Consider the following 17148-nt stretch of genomic DNA (forward strand, 5'->3'; position numbering starts at 1 on the left):
AGGAGGTGTTTGGATTAGAGGTCTTGAATAAAGTGTTCCTCCTCGAGCCTTCTCATTGAAAAAGGAAACAGTCCCTGCTTTGTTAAACTCTGGCTTATCGTTGCACCACACGCAGTGGCAGTGAGCACCAAAGGGGCTCGTGGGTGCTGCTGTGAGGCGTGTGCAACGCAGGTGTCGCAGCGGTACCCACTTCCCCAGTCAGGGGGAGCTGGGTTGGAGCCACTGGACACAGCTGGACAGTGCCAGGCACCCTGTAAAACCATCCTGGTGCTGGGGAGGTGCAGAAGCTCGTGGCCACTTTGGGTACGTGTGTGTGCGCGCTTGCTTGCGTGTGTGTCCGGAAGAGCTTCACCACTGTGGATATTTTTTAGAGGCTAGATGACTAGAAGCAGGCCTCTTCTGCAGACACTAATCCTGTATACACAGAGGTGTGTATTTTACCTGCACACACCTGGACAGTCCCAGTAAAGAGAGAAGGAGTCCTACCTTTGCCTGTGAAGTTACCTGCGCTGAGTGCCTATGAGCAAAGTGCCCATGTATGCGCTGCAAAGCCGGTGCCAGAGCTGCCAGCCACAAGCAGCGCGATACAATGCAAACCTTAAATTTTACCTTGTACTTGCTCCAGAGGTGGTTCATGCCTCTTGTCATTTGTCTTGGTTTTGCAGGGAAGGATGCTGGCTTGTTGCCAGCATCTACTCCCTGTAGCTCATTAGAAACCTTTTTCAACTACCCTTGCAGTGTAACAAGGGGGATCAGTTTTCCCATGAGTTGATATATCTGCTGACCTCTCCAAAGGAAAAAACCAAGCTGTAGTTCATTACCTTACTTTTATAGAGGCTGAAAAGGAACTGTTTGTGGCTGAACAATACCTGCCTTTCACAGCTCCCTTCCTAATCCCAAATAGAAACATGAGGCTGAGAAAATCTTTCTGATAACAGGGAATATGGATACATTCAATGTAGTATAATTTTTCACGGTGTTAACTTTCTTTAATCGTCAGGGGCTGGTTTGCAGATTTTTATGGGACAAAGTGAAGGCAGGCAGAAACATCAGTTTGAGAGGGTGTGGGGCAGAAGTGATTCTGATGGTGGTGTGATGGTTTTCCACCGGTGCCCTCTTGTGAGCTTCTATATCGCAGAGATCCAGTTGGGAGGCTGAGGCTTCAAAAAAAAAAAAAAAATGCAGGCTAAGTTGACTTTCTTCATCAGTTTATCATTAAATATACAATGGCTTGAACCAAATGGTGTCCCCACCTACACAGAAACAACCCTTTGCTTTAGCAATATTTTTGGTCAAAGCCCCTCCTGCCAGATGCGTGAGGCTGCACAGGCACCCGTGTGGGTGTTGCTCCCTGGGCAGGGGGCTACCAGGGTGAAAAGCCAGAGCGTGGCCTGGCAACATCATCCACAGTGATGTGCAGGGACTGGCTCAAACTTCGAAGCTCAGGTCATGTTTGTGGGGCTGCAGTTCAGAGTGTTATGTGGAAAAATGTCACAAAAACATGTGCTGGGGTGGCTGCATGCGCTGCCAGATCGTTGTGTGGTTATGGGGTGTTAGGAGTAGCACCGAAACTGGCATTGGGCATCAGCACCTTGGGTGTTCCCGTGGGGTCCTTTGTGGCAGATGATAAGTGCCTGATGGGCCCTGGGTCATGTCCTGAAACATGCTTGACCAAAGTGGGCAGTAATCACAGTGGCTGGGACCATTAGAAACTCCACCGTGGCTACAAGGACTGGAAGAAAGATCTGAGTGGCTCCAGTTGTCTGGAGGATGGAGACAGGATGCTTCTCCAAGGCCATCTGTTTGCACAGGTGGAAAATAAGACAGATACAATCATGAATTTGTGAAGCACCTTGGCTTTGTAAAGTAAGCCGTAGTTAAAGAGATGCGGTCTGCATAGGCCTGTGCAAGCGCAGCCGATGCTCTTCGTATCTTACCTTGTTGCAGTGCTCGGGGTGAGTCACTGTACTGAAGTGACTCCCGTTTTTCTGCCCAAAGTGATAATCCATTGTTAAAATGATATTAACTCATGTGTGCTAATTAGCAGGTGTGCCAGGGTGTGAGAAGCCTGGGATGTTAATTAGGGTTGATAAATACACCTTTGTGCAGGATACAGACTTGTCTTGTGCCTGATGGGAGTCCCTCTCCCCTCCTTTCACCACGGAGAAGGTGCTGTCCTGCAGCAGACCATGCTCCGCTGGGGAGGACCTTTGTCCTCTGGGCTCTGTGCTGGGGTTCCACATCTCAGTTGGATATTTGGGAAAGTCTGTGGACTCCTTAGAGCAGGGGTCCTCAAACTATGGCCCGCGGGCCGGATACGGCCCCCCAGGGTCCTCAATCCCCCGGTATTTACAGACCCCCCTGTCCCCCCCGCTGGGGGTCGGGGGGGAAACCAAGCAGCCGCAGATGACGGCCTGCCACTGCATCCGCGCGCCGGCCCCCTGGTTAAAAAGTGTGAGGGGCCCTGGATTAGAGGGTCGCTGGGATTCATCCTGCTGATGCTGGAAGAAAAAGGGGCTTTTCCCAGTGGATTGTCTTTACTCAGCTGAGAAGGGGAGGGTAAAACGTGTGCCCTCATCCAGCCGCAGGGGTTAGCTGATGGCCGCTTCTTCAAGCTACTGGAGGTGACGGCCCTGTCCAGTCACCCAGCTCAGTGGCTGGCCTGGCTGTCTCCGGCCTGTTTTGGGCAGAATATGCTCGGTTGTCTTAAAACAGGTTTTGGTAGGTCTTCGCTAATCACTTAGCGCAGGAGAGCATTAAGATTTATATAAGTTGGCTCGCGCGCCTTCAGAGGAAGCCCACATCAAAAGGCGTGTATCCAAATGCGTCAGCCGAGCCGGGGTGCCGGGCCGGGGCCTGGCGGTGCCTGTTCTCCCACCGCGGGCAGGCGTGAGCTGACAAGCCGCGGCGCTGCCCGGGAGGGCTCCCGGGGAGGCTGTTGTCAGCCGGCCGCTCCGTGCCTGCGCCCAGCGGCCAGGGCCACCTGCTCCCGGCTCCCTGCCCCAGCCAGGCTTCCCTGAAGGCCTGTGGTCTCCTTTCTCAGCAAAGCTTTGGAGGAGGGTGGGCTGGCCAGTGTGTGGCTGGGGAGAAGGCTTCCCTTGCCTCTGCCTCCAGCCCCTCCTGAGAACTGCAGCCACAGCCAGACCGACTAACGCAAGTGCTGTCTCTGCAACAGACCCAGATCTTAGTGATGGCACCTGTAATTCTTCTGTGCATCTCTCTCCATACATCAGTCTTGCTATTTATTCCTTGCTGTTTCGTATTCTGGTGCTATGGGTCGCGACAAGAAGGGAAGTCACTGCTTTTCTTATTTCCATGTGCACTGATTTAAAACCCACCAGTGGTCAGAGTGACTTCAGACTTGCTGACGTAGGACTTGGTTGGCCAAAACTTTCTGAAAGCAGCAGGAGGGGGGTGTGTGTGTGTGCGTGTGGGGCACACAAAATTCATGTTTTCCTGGGAGCCCTGGCCATGCCAAGGATTTGCTGTAGGTAGCAGCAAACCAGCAGGAAAAGATGCCCCAAACTGCTGTGACAGAACGCACATCAACTTGGTGCTGGTGGCAAAAGGGTGTGCCTCCTTTAGTCCTCTTAAGCTGAAAGATGCTTCAGACAATCACTTGCGATCTGTCATAGTAAGCATTTATGTTCCTCCTTTAGGACTGGAGCATAATTGCTTTGTATCTATGGGAGCTTGTGTGCATGCACACCTGTGTATACATACACATCGGTTTCCGTGTAATGGTGAAGCCATTTTGATGGAAACGATTAAGGGTGGGTGGTGTCAGAGCTCTGAACCCAGCTTTGCCTATCGGGCTGTTCCAATGGGCTGAAGATGGCGAGTGCAGGCTGTGCCTCCGTGAACCTGAACCTGAAGGCAGGTAGCAGCAGCCCCAGTTGCGTTCTGAGTCACTTGTGACTCGCCAAACCTGCTTGCCTGCTTGAGGTTTGCTAATTACTGGTGCTGAAAACTTCTGGAGGAGGTGGTCCGCTCTCCTGGGCTTTCTCCCGTTTGTTTCTGCTGCCTGGCCCACAAATAGGAGCTGTTGGCTTTGGTCATTTGGTGTTTAAATTAATTGATCATTTCAGTACTCTCTGGGTGGTACTTCTGATCCCGTCCCTCCTTCAGCCTGTTTCTGCTCCGGTGCTTATGGAGGAGTGCTGGCAGTCACGGGGGGACCTGCTGCTTTCTAAGCATGGGCAGATATATCTGAGACATCTGATGCTGCAAGTACTCAGATGTGAAGTTAAGCCAAACCTGCTGTTTGAAGTGGGCTAAAACTCACTGCTGTATCAGGAAGCTCAGCTTCTGCGCCTGTTTCTGATAATGGAGTGAGTAAGAACGACTGTGCCGCATCAAGTTGCTCCTCCAACTACCTTGTCTCTGGCTGGCCCAAAATAGACTAATCTCCTGCCATCTCCTCCAGCGCCTGTAGCACCCAGGTGTGTGGAGCCCCACAGCCTCACTACAGCTCTTTAATCACTGCAGTTGTACAACTATGTGTATAACCCTGGGGGAGAACTGGGCTCCTGCACAGACCTTTTGCCATCTTATTTTTATGCTTTCCTGGTGGTTTTGTCTTTTTCACAATTTGTGGTCATTGCTAGGTCGCAGAGGGCAGAACTGCAAGGATATGGTTATTATTTGATACTCTGTATACATTTTCGAAGCATCACACAGTTGTAAATGTTAATTTGTTAATTAATTTGATTTCTGTTTGTAAAAAATATTTGCTGTGTTGTCTACTTCATTCCGAGAATAGTTTGAGACCTGGTTTTCTTCTCCCCTCTAAATGGTGCAGTCAAGGTGGAGAAAGTTGGGGGCTAAACACAGATGGTTTAAGTTTTGCATTGGTATTTCTTATTTATAGCAACCATTAACCAACCCTCATCTTGAGGATGCTGCTGCTCAAATCCTAATTCAGAGGCAGTTATGTGGAAGTAGTGAATTAAGTAAAACCAGACCTGTGAGTAATTTTTAAATCCCTGTAGTTCCTGATCCTGCAAACACTTCTGCACCTGTGGACAGCTTAGCGGGAGGCCATTGCCTGAGCGTTTTGAATACGTGTCCTCAACAGGAGCACTGTCCAGATACATACTCGGGGAGGAATCCTCTGGGACGTAAGGGAGTTGAGGGCAGTGGCAAAGGCGCAGAGTAGGTCTGAAGATTTTTATTTTATATCTTGCTGGTGAATTGCTCCCTGAAAATGCAGTGAAATGCCAAGGACAATGCAGTTTAGCAACATGAGCAGGGGGACTACGTGGCTGGTTCACGCGTAGTTGATGTGTAAGTCACCTCTGTGGGTTCACTGGGTATTTTAGTTCTTGGCTCCTCTCGCAACACACCAGGCTGGTGAGTTAAAGTCACCCTGGAGGGGTGTCCTTAGGAATTTGGATTTCGGGAGCCAGCGGGGTTGAGTGGCAGCCCGTCTGAAGCCTGCAAAGGGAGGAATTAATCAGGAGAGGGAGGGAGGGAGGGAGGGAGGTATGGCAAAACCCCAAACCTTCAAACACACCCAATTGACCCATCTCATCTTAGCATGAAACTTAACGAGTTACACCCACTCTGAAGCAGAAGGGGAATGAAGCACTGGCACTTCCTCCTTTCTGTTACAGGCAGCTGGGGCTTGGGAAATACAACAGGCAAAGATGTTTGTGCTGTTGATGATGAGCGGTAAGCTACTTCACGAATGACATTAGCTTTTGCTTGTGTTGTGTGTGCTGGGCTGGGGGAATGTGAGCAGCTGAAGCTCAGCTAAAGCTGGGAAAACATGTTTGTGGGGTGTAGTGTCATCGTGTTGTCTAAGACGCTGTGTGTCCAGGAAGCTGTGTAAGGTGCTCCTCTCCTGACTTCTGTCTTTCCCCAGCGTGGATGGAGGTGTTGCTTTCTCCAAGTAGCATTTCACCAGGTCATCAAATGTGGGCTTTTCCAGGGTTTGCGCTGCTTGCAGGTGGCAGAAGCACTTTGGGTTCATTGCAGACGCCGAGAGCTCAGACTGGCTGAATGGGAGCTGGGGACTTAATAGCTAAATTCCCTAAGAGAGAAAATGTAGTATTGTGTTACTTATTAAAGATGCTTCCCTTCTCCGGCTGTCTGGCTTTATTTTCCCTAATTACAGGTTGCCATGCTCTTTAATTGTTGAAAATGAGCCCCGTGAAAGGTTTCAACTTGAATTGAGCTCTGTTAGGTGTTTCTGTGAGGTGGGGAAAGCGGCGGTGTTGTGAAGGGCAAAGCTGCTGCGCTTCCCAGTGAAGGTGGGACAGCTGGATCTGGTGGGCTCTGGCACTTGCTGAAGATCTGATAACACTGCAGAAGCAGGGGCTGGGGGAAGATTTTCCGTATCGAGTTGCTCATTTTTCTCCTAGTTACTTCTGTGATCGCTTACCAAGTTATTTTATATACTGGTTACTATCTTTAAATCTAAATTGCTTAATTCTTGGGTTGGTGACAGGAAATCTGAGTACAGAGCCCAGGCCCTGCAATTACTGTGACTAAGCATTAGGGCTAATAACCAAATGGGCAGTGTTGTCTCCTGGCCCTGCTCTTCTCCCAGCAGCTGGCTGCTGTTGAGAGGCCGGCTCACCATCCTCTCCCAACTCACAGTCTTCAGGGCTGCTGTAGAAATGTTGGATATGGCTTCTGCTTCCTGAGGGGCACGGGCTTGCTTTCCAATGGGCAGGGTTCAGACCTGATTCAGAGCTGCGCTGCAACCCATCAGCCATGAGTAATCCTCCCGTGCAGGGCAAACTATAATGTGTACCTTTTTGGGGGAATTAAGTCACGCTGTAGCTGTTAGAAATGTTAGTGCTTTAATTGTTTCACTTAATGTACCAGAATCCCTTTGTCAAGGCAGCTATTAATTCCTTTGACAGCATTTTCATATTGCGGGAGTGATTTAAATTTTCACATGTGATTAGTGCAGTGGAATGAAGGAAGCAGATTTTGTGGGTGTCGATGGGTTGCGTGTTTTTCCCCAATCCTTTCAGAGTTAAAAGTGCATTACAAAAAAAGTATGGAAAATTGCTGTGTTAATCACAGCAAACAGCTAAGGAATCAAGTGCTGAAGTGTGTCATGCCTGGTTATACTTCCTAGGGGAACTTGCTCTTTAAAGGGTGCATGTCTGTTTTTAAGAGAGTTCCAACTTGTTCTGAGACAGAAACACTTTATTTTTCCAGAATGCCTGTTTTTAAAAAATCTGCCAAACCACAAATTTGCATCATTTAATCATTTGCTTGAGCTTTATGCTTTTGCTCTGGGAAATAGGTAGTACGATTCCTGCGGGCATTGGTGGTGACGAGAAGCATTGATTTTGCACTGTCACAGCAGTGGGAGAAAGCCTTTTAGACATCGGTCTTTGGAGCAGACTCATTTATCTTTAAATGAAGTCACGCATTATGGCTTGAGTTGTAGGTAATGGCTGTTCGAAGATGAACCCTGAGGAAAATATGGATAGTTCCCTGAAGGATTATTAGTGACATGGACGGGCCCAGCATGGGGTCCAGTGAATGCCTGAGCATCCTCCTGCAAGGAGCTGGGACAGGAGGATGGCGGAGCAGAAATGGGAGCTGCCCACTTGGGGCAACAGGTTGTCTTGGGTCTAAAGCATGGCCTCGCCCTGTGTGTGAGGCCCTGTGCCGTATGGCAGCAGCAAGCCCTTTATTGCCTCCCCTTCACTTTGGCTCTGGTTACGTAGCTGGTGCTGGTCTTTTGCCATGCTCTGAGGATTAATAGCACAAAAAAGAAATCAAGGGTCTTTGGTGGGGGGAAAAAGAGGTCACTAGAATAATAGACCGGCTCCTAAACAGTTTATTAAAAAAGAATAATCAAATGCAAAAGTAATGGTGATGTCAAATCTTTAAAAAAATTCGGCAAGAAAGAGGACAGTTCTCTACTGACATGTCTTTCTCAGTATTATTTTGTTAAACTGGCGACTGTGCAATGTGTTCCAGTGAGTTTTATGGCCCAGTAATCCATTGCTGGATGAGGGGAATATATTATTTATAGATTAGAGTGTTTTAACATCCTAGCATGGGGCTGTTTAAGGAGGTCAGAATACAGAGCAGTGGAAATGGGATTAGCCCAGCTGTGCTGCAAACAGTGCAGAAGCAGGGGGAAAAAAAGGGAAGTTATCATGTAGATATTTGTATTTCTATTGTGCCTCGCAAGGCACGGATCACATAAGATTTAGCAGTTTCTAGAACCAGAATGTAGTTTTTATTGGTAGAGACATTACAAATTTTAATTGAATTGTAAACAAACATGAACATCCTTTTCCCCTGGCTCAGCAGGCTTGCTCTCTGCTGCTTGTTTGCTTTCTTGGTGGGACGGTGTTGAAGGACTTGAGAAAGGGGGAACATTTGTGATAACTAACAAACCCTTCTTCCTTCGAGGGGGAAGAGGCTGTGTTGTTCCCATGCATGAAGCCTCAGCTCCATGTGCACATCCCAGAAGTCCAGCCCCATCAGCCAGTGCTGTGGCTGGTGCAGGAGGCTCATGGGCAAATGGGTTGTTAGTTGATTCACTGCAGAGTGCTTTTAATGTAATTGCTTTTTGAGACTTCCAATTATGCTTTCAATAAGAGTTGGAATGCAGTGTTCTCAGGTAACTTAAAAAGCCCTCATAAAACAAAGCAAATAAATGATCCCAGCAGTGGCAGCGGTGTAGCGGGGTGCGCATTAGGCAGTGTGTGTGCCTGGGCGCAGGCAGCCTGAGGTGCCCTGTGTGGCTGCAGTCCTGTGAGGGTCTCTGTGCGCACCCCTTGCCTTGGCTCAAAGGCAGCCCCTGCAGGAGGCTCAGTGGGCTCGCTGCTGCCAGCACCCCCAGCAGTTCCCGCTCTCCCTGTCCGCCTTCGGTGGGCTTCCCAGCAGCGAGGTCTGGGGTGGCAGGTGGAGGTTAGGGCATGGGAGACCAGCGGTGGTTTAGCTCTTGCTTTTTTTCCTCTTGCTTTTTCTAGTATTGTCTAGAGTTGGTCTAGATGATGGGATAAGTAAGAGCTCAGACTCACAGTGATGTTAACGGAGTTAAACAGATCGCCAGTAACTGCAGGAGGTACAGAGCAAACGTGCCATGGTGCAGCTTCACCAGGAGTGGTGTAAGATAAATTGCATTACCTTGCATTGTCATAGGTATACCTGAGGCACAGCTAATGAGCACTGCCTCCGTAAGCTGCCTTGGGCCTGACCACAAATCGCCTTGCATACATACGTACATGCTGCTGTAATGGCACGAGTGTCGTCGGCAAGCGGGGACATTGCAGGAACGGTTTGGGTCATGAAGAGATCGGACATAAGGATTACTTGTGGACATAGGAATGTGTGAGAGTCACGGTAGGTTTAATGAGATAGGAGGGGTGCTGGTGGTCACCCGTGGTGGTGGGAACAGTTGTGTTTGTTTCTGAAAAGGCAGAAACATTTTTTTCTCGTAAAAGTTTCTCTGCATTTCTATTTATATTTTCCTTTCCAAACAATTTGGAACCGGTGGGCATGGTTTCATACGAGTAGTGCAAGAAAAAACCTCACTTGTCGAGGGGTTTTTATATTGGATCAAGCACAGAAACAGCACTTGAATAGCATTGTCCTTATGAAAGTCTTTTTCTGCTTTACTTCCCTCTGTATCAATATTTGCAGTGCTAGTGGTGTTGTCCAGATGCATTTTAGCTTATGGGGACGGCCATAGGGAGCCACACAGCTGCTGGCAGAGTAGGCATGGGCTGGGGGACCACGACAGCTGCCTAGCTGAGGTGAGTGGTTCTGCTGCACTGGCCTCTTGCTTCATGGAGCCAAAGCTTTGTCTGTGTGTTTAGGGAGATTTCTCTTTCAGGTAGTGCTGGAGCTATCAGGGCAGTTGTCCTGGGCGCCAAGGGTGACCCCTCTGGAAATAAGGCTCTCTGAAACAGGCAGCGTAGGGCAACAGCAAGTCATCGCTGCAGATGGAAGAGTCAGGGAGGTCGCCAGACCTTGCCTGCAGGATTTTGTTCGAGGCCAGAAAGCAGTGCTTGGAAGCCTGTAAAATAGCAGAGGTGGGAGGGAAGAAGGAAAGCGTGTAATTTTGCGTTAATACCTGACTCCACCATTTTTGGAGGATGCACAAAGCCCCTCTTTTTGGTCTTTCCGTTCATACACTACAGCCGTGCAGCTACTGAAAATATCCTAGCAGCAGTTGAGCTTTTGGTGAGAGGAGGCTTCACAGCTCGTATCAGAAACTGCCGTAGCACTCTAAAAACCTGATGTCGTGACTTTCCCAGGTGTGCAAACAGCCCTCTGTGGTCCTGCAGCCCAGACCCTCTAATCCTCAAGTTGGAGGGAAAACAAATAAGCCTTCTGCTGTCTGCTTCCCAGCTGAAAACTGCTTTGTTATTCATTTGCATTAACCTGGGCGGGGAAGGTGTATTCAGTGTGCTCCAGGCCCTTAGATATTGAAATGGAGACAAAGACTCCCCATTGCGTAAGGCCACCACCGGGAAGGGAGGTGGGAAGCTGCTGGGTGCAGCTGCCTCCCTGCGCCCAGGGGACCAAATCCTGGTCAGGACAGGAGGGATTTTGATCAAGGTCTGGGACGTGCAGGAGGGGGAGTATTTAATGGTTACTACAAACCAAAATTCACTTGAACAGCGCTGCTTGATAGGCAGTTTCTTGCATGTTAACCAGTGTGCCTGGCTGGAACAAGCTAGAAAGATTTTATCAGTTTGCATGGGATTATGCTAAATATTGCCCAAACCCCCCAAATCCAGCATGTCGAAGGACATTAACTGCGTGGTTTAAACTTCCCAACCTGAAATTAGTGAACATGGGTGATCTATCAGAGTTCAAAAAAATGCAGCTGTATGACTGCTGCTTGCCAGCTCCATGCCCACGGCAAGTGTCTGAGAAGCCGATTTTTGGGTTATCTCAGTGATGGGAAAGCTGCGTCTCGATGGTGAAGTCTCGATCTCCAAAGGGATCAGACGTATCCTCGCCCGTGCCCAGGTTCTGCATGAACACTGGCAAGACCTGGAAGCCCCAGAGCAGAGGCTGTGAATCAGCCTGCTTGCTTTGTCCGGTGCTCCTCAGCTGCAGGGAGGCCACTTGCTTCCCTTTGCAAGGCGCTTCCCACCTTGCCTGGTGGGGGGTACCCACGCTTGGGGCCCCTCTGCAGCTGGAGGGATGCTGCGGCCCCCCCGCCGAGGGTGCTGGAGGAAACCTGCCAGCCAAGCCCGTGGGACTTGAAGCATTAACTATTCCCAGGTTTCCTGGGGGGGGTGGGGGGTGGATTATGGAGTGATCGCTGCAGGTTTATGCAGTGAATTGAAGTGGTTACTGAAAACCTTTGCCAAACATCTGATGATTTTCACTGTGATGCGTAATACGTGCCAAAGGTTGTTCTGGTTAAAAATGACTAATGTGCTTCTTTTAACAGTAATAAAGGATCCTACCCCCCCCCCCCCCCCCCTTTGCACAACTGTAGCCAAGAAAATGCTTTTTTATTTTTTTTTTCCCCTTAAGTGGGAGGAAAGTTGCATTTCTGTTGGCTTTTACGGCATCCCAGAGTGAGTTAGCGAGGCGTTGCTGTGAGAGGTGCGAGCATAGGCAGCAGCAGGCACCAGAAATGCACACAGCCTTGGTGTAAGACTTGACGCAGAATGCAGAAGTCAGTTCAGTTAGAAGCTGCAGATGAAACTTACAACAAAAAAGCCAGCCAGGATTCATTTCCTTGCTGCTTTTATTTTTTTTTTTTTTAGCAAATTTATCTTAATGCTTTAGTAACATCTGGATGATTGCTTGGTAATCTTTTTTCTGGGAAGCACTATTTTTCTGTGTGTACTTTGTTGAGGAATGATAAATCACTGTAATTTACCAGCCTGTTTTTTTAAAATGTGGGAAGTCATACTACTTGATATGTTCCTTCAAGCTGTCATTCCTGCAGGCATATGAATGAATGCATGATATTTCAGCTTCTGTTTACTGTTTAAAATAGGTGTTTATGCTTGACGTGGTTACCTGAGCATACCTCCAAGTTTGGAATTTATGGGGGGGTGGCAGTGTTAAAGGGAAATTAAAAGGAATGGGAGATTTTTGAGGAGGAAGTAGGTGCAGTCTGTTGTTTTGGGCCACCTGGACTTGGCAAATCTTTATAAATATCCAGACCTCCACGAAGACTTCGGACCCATTGGCAGCGTCCCTGGGAGCCGTTTGTTGTTCCTTGCCGGAGTGGCCAGCATCACGGACTCTCCCCTCTGGCCGGGGGACAGTCAGTGCCTCTCTGCTGAAATGTGGCCTCCAGCCTTTTTGCAGCAGGGGAATGAAGCCAGAGGAGGGCAAAGTTGCACATCTGCACATAGGTACTCAAACAGCTGGAGTCTGTATTTTGAAATAACATTAAGTAATGGAGGAATGAACAGAACATGGCTGTCCAGGAGCATGAGAAAACTGCAGTACCTACCACAGTCAGCTTTTGATTTATGCTTCTGGGCAAGTGAAAAGAAAGAAATCAAGGCTTTTTTGAGAGCATGGCTTTGAGAGTAAAAACGTCTGCAGGGCTGGAGCTGTGTCTTTGGGAGAAGGGGGCAGGATTATTTGGAAACAGAGGCTTCGGGGCAGGTCTAATTGCAGCCTTGTTTGGGCTCATGGGGCTTCACAGGTAACGAAGAAGCCTCATGTTTCCGAGGACCTTACAGCTGTCTTTGTTGGGATCTCCTTTACCAGGGAGAAGTGTTTGGTAAGGGAGCAGGGAGAAGCTGGCAGTGAACACTGTGGGGAAGGGCAAGGATTTGGGACAGGATGGGCCTGGAGGAGAGGCAGAGATAGGGGTTGGTCTCTCCGAATTGAACGAATTGGCCAACACTGCAGCGGCTGGAGTCTCACTGGATGTGCATTGGTTAGTCCTCCTGGAAAACAGGAGGCTGAGCCACTTTATGGCTGCCAAAAACTTGGTCTCTGTTGTCGAATGGTGTGCGCTGGTTCCACCAAAGTACTAGGTGGCACATAAAATGGGAGGTGGGCCTGCCCTGTTGCACGAGGCATGGTATAGCTTCCCCCATTAGCACCAAATAAATGACAATGAAATACTTGACAAGCCTGAGTCTGCGATGATAGGGCAAACAGCTACAGCTTTGTGTGAACTCCTGGACCAAGGCTCACCTATCCTTGTGAAACTGTAAGGCAGCTGGGATCTCCGGTTTCAGTCCACGCTGGAGCTTTCAGATGCAACTGCAGTATAAATACAGCAGGGTCTACCATGAGCTCTCAGGAGGCGGTGAGGGTGGATGGTGCCTCAGAAGAAACGCATTTCCAGAGAACATGCCCCTTGTGTGTATAAAACACAGATGTAATGACTTGCAAACGTATAGGAAGTATGTCAGTGGAGTATGCTTTTTTTTGCATAATTCAGCAACATAGAACTTCAGAGGAATGCATCTTGCAAAGTAAACAGTGAAGCACTCTAATGCATGTTTTTTTGGTGCCAAGTACAAATGTGCAGGGGAAAAAACGTTGAAGTCCTTGAAGGTTAATTGAAGGAGTCCAGTAAAACCACAGCTCCCAGACAGCGAGTGGTCAGACAAACTTGCAACTAAACCTATTAAGAGAAAAAAATAACATCCTATATACTACGACGTGCAGAGCGATAGAGACGGCATGATGATAAAAAGCTGAGGACATTGCAGTATATGGTTGACTTAGAGTAGCGAAGAGCTTTGAAGTTGCTATCCAGGCATGGCATCTTACTCCTCGGAGTCCGGCTTTCCTCTGGAGATGCCAGTGGAGGCTGTTGTTAGCTCAAGGGTTGGGGGGGTTGCTTTCCAGCTGTAGTGGTTTTTTGGGGAGGTAGAGCCTTGTGCTCGTGAGACAAGCACGTAACACTAACTTAAATGTACTAAGTGAGGTTATGCAAGTAAACCTTCTGGTTCCTGATCTACATTCAGGGCTTTGCTGGATTACTTTTCCCCACCAAAAACTTAGCTTTTGACTTGGTTTCAGTGTTGATTTTCTGAAGAGATGAAAGGGAGCTGCCTCTAGCAGGGAGTGTAGTCTGGTGGTTGGAGTAGGAGATCGGTTCCTGCCACCGACGATGTGCCCACAGTTCAGGGGTGGTTTCTTGGTGCCTTAGTGCATCTGTAAAGGAAGATGGTTACTGACACAGATTTTGTGGGTTAAGGAACATTTTAAAAAGTTTTTCTGATACTTACTGAAAATAGTTTGCACATTTCCAGTGCATTTTACCCTAGGTTGTTTTAGCCTAGAGCTGTTGTCTACAAGAGGAACAAGATGTTTGAGGAATCGCCTATGGTGTCAGTGCTGGGTTCATTTCCAGGACGTGGACCTGCCTGCCAGCCGCTGTGAATATGTGCACCCTTGCACTGAGATGGGGTCCTAGTCTGAGATCCAGAGTTTTTAGGGGGTGTGGGGGGGTGGGGCTGGATCCTGCTTACCACCAGAGCCTGCTCGAGCTTTGCCATGCTCATCTCAAGCTTGCAGGTTGATCGTCCTGTTTTTGAAATGGTTCTCCAGCCTGTGTTGCCTGAGATGGCACAGTGGGTTTAGGAGAGGCACGGCTGGCCCTCCTTATCTTGCCTGTAATTTTCACAAGATTACAGGTGAGCTAGAGATAGCCAGCTTTTAAAGAGCAATCCTGAACCTGCTCATCAGAGTGTACATCTCACTTCAAGCTTACCAAGACCAGCCAGCTGCAGAGAGCTATTTCTGTACAGGAATCCCTTTAAAGTTTAAGCACCTTTTTGCTCATTGAACCCCAAAATGAGTCACTCAAGGGAGTACCATCAGATTTTCGAAATCTCTGCCTACCTGTTGCTTCCACTAACTTCTCCGTAACATGCTTTGGTCCTAGGTTAGTCAGAGAGAGAAGTAAAACAAACCCAGCAGAGGACAGGTTTTGGCCACATTTAATACCAATGAGAAGGAATTAAGGATTAAAGCATTTTCAGCAGGTATTTAAAGTTACACTTTTATGAAGTTCTCTTAAAAAAAGGTGTATTTCAATAAGGGAAGATAAAAGCTTTTAGAAGGTTTTATTCCTCCCAGAGCTACTGATTCATTCTCTAAATGGCAATAAAATTTCTTGCCTGGCTGCTATCTACAGAAAGACGTTAGTCACATCGTAATGTTACTCAGAACTTGGTGCAGAAGGGAGAGACAGCAACTTCACGCCTTCCTGGCAGCACTTGCTTTTCACTACCCTTTTTGCACCAGACGGTACTTGTTGCCATGGGTTTTTTAGAAAAATTCTCCAGAGTTCTCAGAAATGAATACATTTGTGCAGAGGCCTGTTCAACCTCTCTGCTTGCCTGCTTTCCCAGTCCCTGCTGGAAAAGCTGGGAGGGTTGGCATGAGCGAGCCAGCGGGTGCTCAGGGCTGGACCACCCCACTGCTCCTGGAGCTTGGTGAGGCTCCCAGCCCCTGCAGCTCTCGAGAGGCAGAGATTTGGGATGCTGGCAAATAAAAATAATTTTTTTACTGCTAAAGCTGGACCAAATTTCACGTTTAGAGTCTCCGTTAGTAAAATTGACGGAGCAATAAGAGGATTATCTTTGTCTGACCTCTCTTTTTAGACCTAATAGATGAACGCCGGAGGCCTGGGGTTCATATCCCACCATGCCTGACCTAAAATTTATTGCAATATTATCACAGAGTAATTGAGTGGGTCCTACAAGCCTGTATCAGACTAATTCTCGTCATGTCTTAAGGAGATGCATATGATTCCTTTAACTTCATTTTAGAGAGACCTTTTATGGGAAGCAAAATGACATTGTGTTTTTTGATACTCTGATGAAATTATGTGGTGTTGAGCTCAGTCCTTTCTGTCTAACTAGATATCTGTCACTACCATGTCACCTGCTTGAGCACCTCGCCTATATAAATGGATTTATTCTGACTTGATTTCAGTGATTGAGGAAAGTAATTTCTCCATCTGTAAAAGGAGATTTGAGATGCAGGGAGATTTAAGATATTTGTGAATCTGTGGAATTAAGTTTGACAGTGGAGCCCTGTTGTAGTACCTTTGCTATAAGATACAGCCTTTGCTTAAGCTTCACAACTAAATAAACTGATAAACCTGTCAGAGAGCCTAGGTGCAGCACACTGAAATTCTTGGCTTGCAATTGATCAGAATTCTCTAGAATTTAAAAACTTAGAAAAAAGGGGTCCTCAGCTTTAAAGGCACATGCCCTTCTTTGAAAAACATCCCCCATGTGTCTGATCTGACTGTTCTAAAACGTTTTGGAATAGGTGAAAATAAGCGATGGTGCTAAGTGTGAAGAAAACAACAGAAACATTAACATGCCTGATGTAAGTACTGCAGGTTATTTCACCAGGCTAATAACAGAAAATAGGTCTACCTGATGGGACAGCATTGTATAACACTGAATTTATTCAGCAGTATGTGATCTGAAATGCTACCGGTTAGCATTAGGTGTTTCACTGTAAATCGTGGATTTGAGGACTCAGGCTTTCTGACTGATTCTGGCTGAATGTGATTAACTCAATAGCTACACTTGAAAGCTGTTATTTTATTTTCATTATGGCATTGTAATAGTGCACAGAGGATTAAACAGAAATGTACATTAAGAGACTGAATTCTAAGAGCATGAGGCATACAGATCATGTGCCTGGGCTGGGTTATCATGGTTTCTTATAGAAATTGAGTGGGTTTTTTTTTCACTAAGTGACCATTTATGCTTCCAGCTTCTCACAGACCAGTGCAGACAGCCATTTGCTTTAGGCTGTCATCAGAGATGCGTATGCATATGGGACTGTGCTGTTGGAGCTGGGCAGCCAACTCCTGAAGTTGTGAGGATGCTCAGAGGGCTGAGCCAGTCCTGTGTCCCTCTGGAAGTGCCTGAGGGTCCATAGACTCCCCAGATGAGAGTTTTCCTGCTTATAGTGAGGTTTCCCTGGCCTCCTTCAGCAACGTCAGTTTTAGTGGTAGCAAGAACACCAGTGGAGCTGATTTTCCTATGCAAAGGGTATTTAGCGGCAGCAGCAGAGGTCATTAATACCACCACATCGGTGTCTCTGCAGAATGGTTGTAAGAACTGACTTTTTTGGTTTGCTGCCAAAAAGTTGTACGGAGACCAGAGTTTAGGTTTCTTCATGCCTCTATCCTTCCCCTTACCTGAGAAGAGTTTGGGGTGCGCACTGGATTAGCCACAGGGCCAT

At 47.8% G+C, this 17148-nt stretch overlaps 1 protein-coding gene across 11 annotated transcripts in view; it reads left to right on the forward strand.

Annotated features, from left to right (window-relative positions):
- TIAM1 (TIAM Rac1 associated GEF 1) overlaps positions 1-17148 on the forward strand; it is a 195190-nt gene that overhangs the window by 69832 nt on the left and 108210 nt on the right. For 4 of the 11 annotated variants that reach the window (XM_055701600.1, XM_055701608.1, XM_055701602.1 and 1 more), the window contains exon 1: positions 5586-5673. The exons of 4 other annotated variants lie outside the window; for them this stretch is intronic. In XM_055701600.1, the coding sequence (XP_055557575.1) occupies positions 5649-5673 (25 nt within the window). In that variant the 5' untranslated portion in view covers positions 5586-5648. Of the gene's footprint in view, positions 1-5545; positions 5674-17148 lie in introns of those variants that run through there. 3 more of the 11 variants (XM_055701607.1, XR_008730828.1, XM_027815732.2) reach the window with 3 other exon arrangements.

This window comes from Falco cherrug, chromosome 2, assembly GCF_023634085.1.
Source record: "Falco cherrug isolate bFalChe1 chromosome 2, bFalChe1.pri, whole genome shotgun sequence".
In the NCBI taxonomy this organism is placed as follows: Eukaryota; Metazoa; Chordata; class Aves; order Falconiformes; family Falconidae; genus Falco; species Falco cherrug.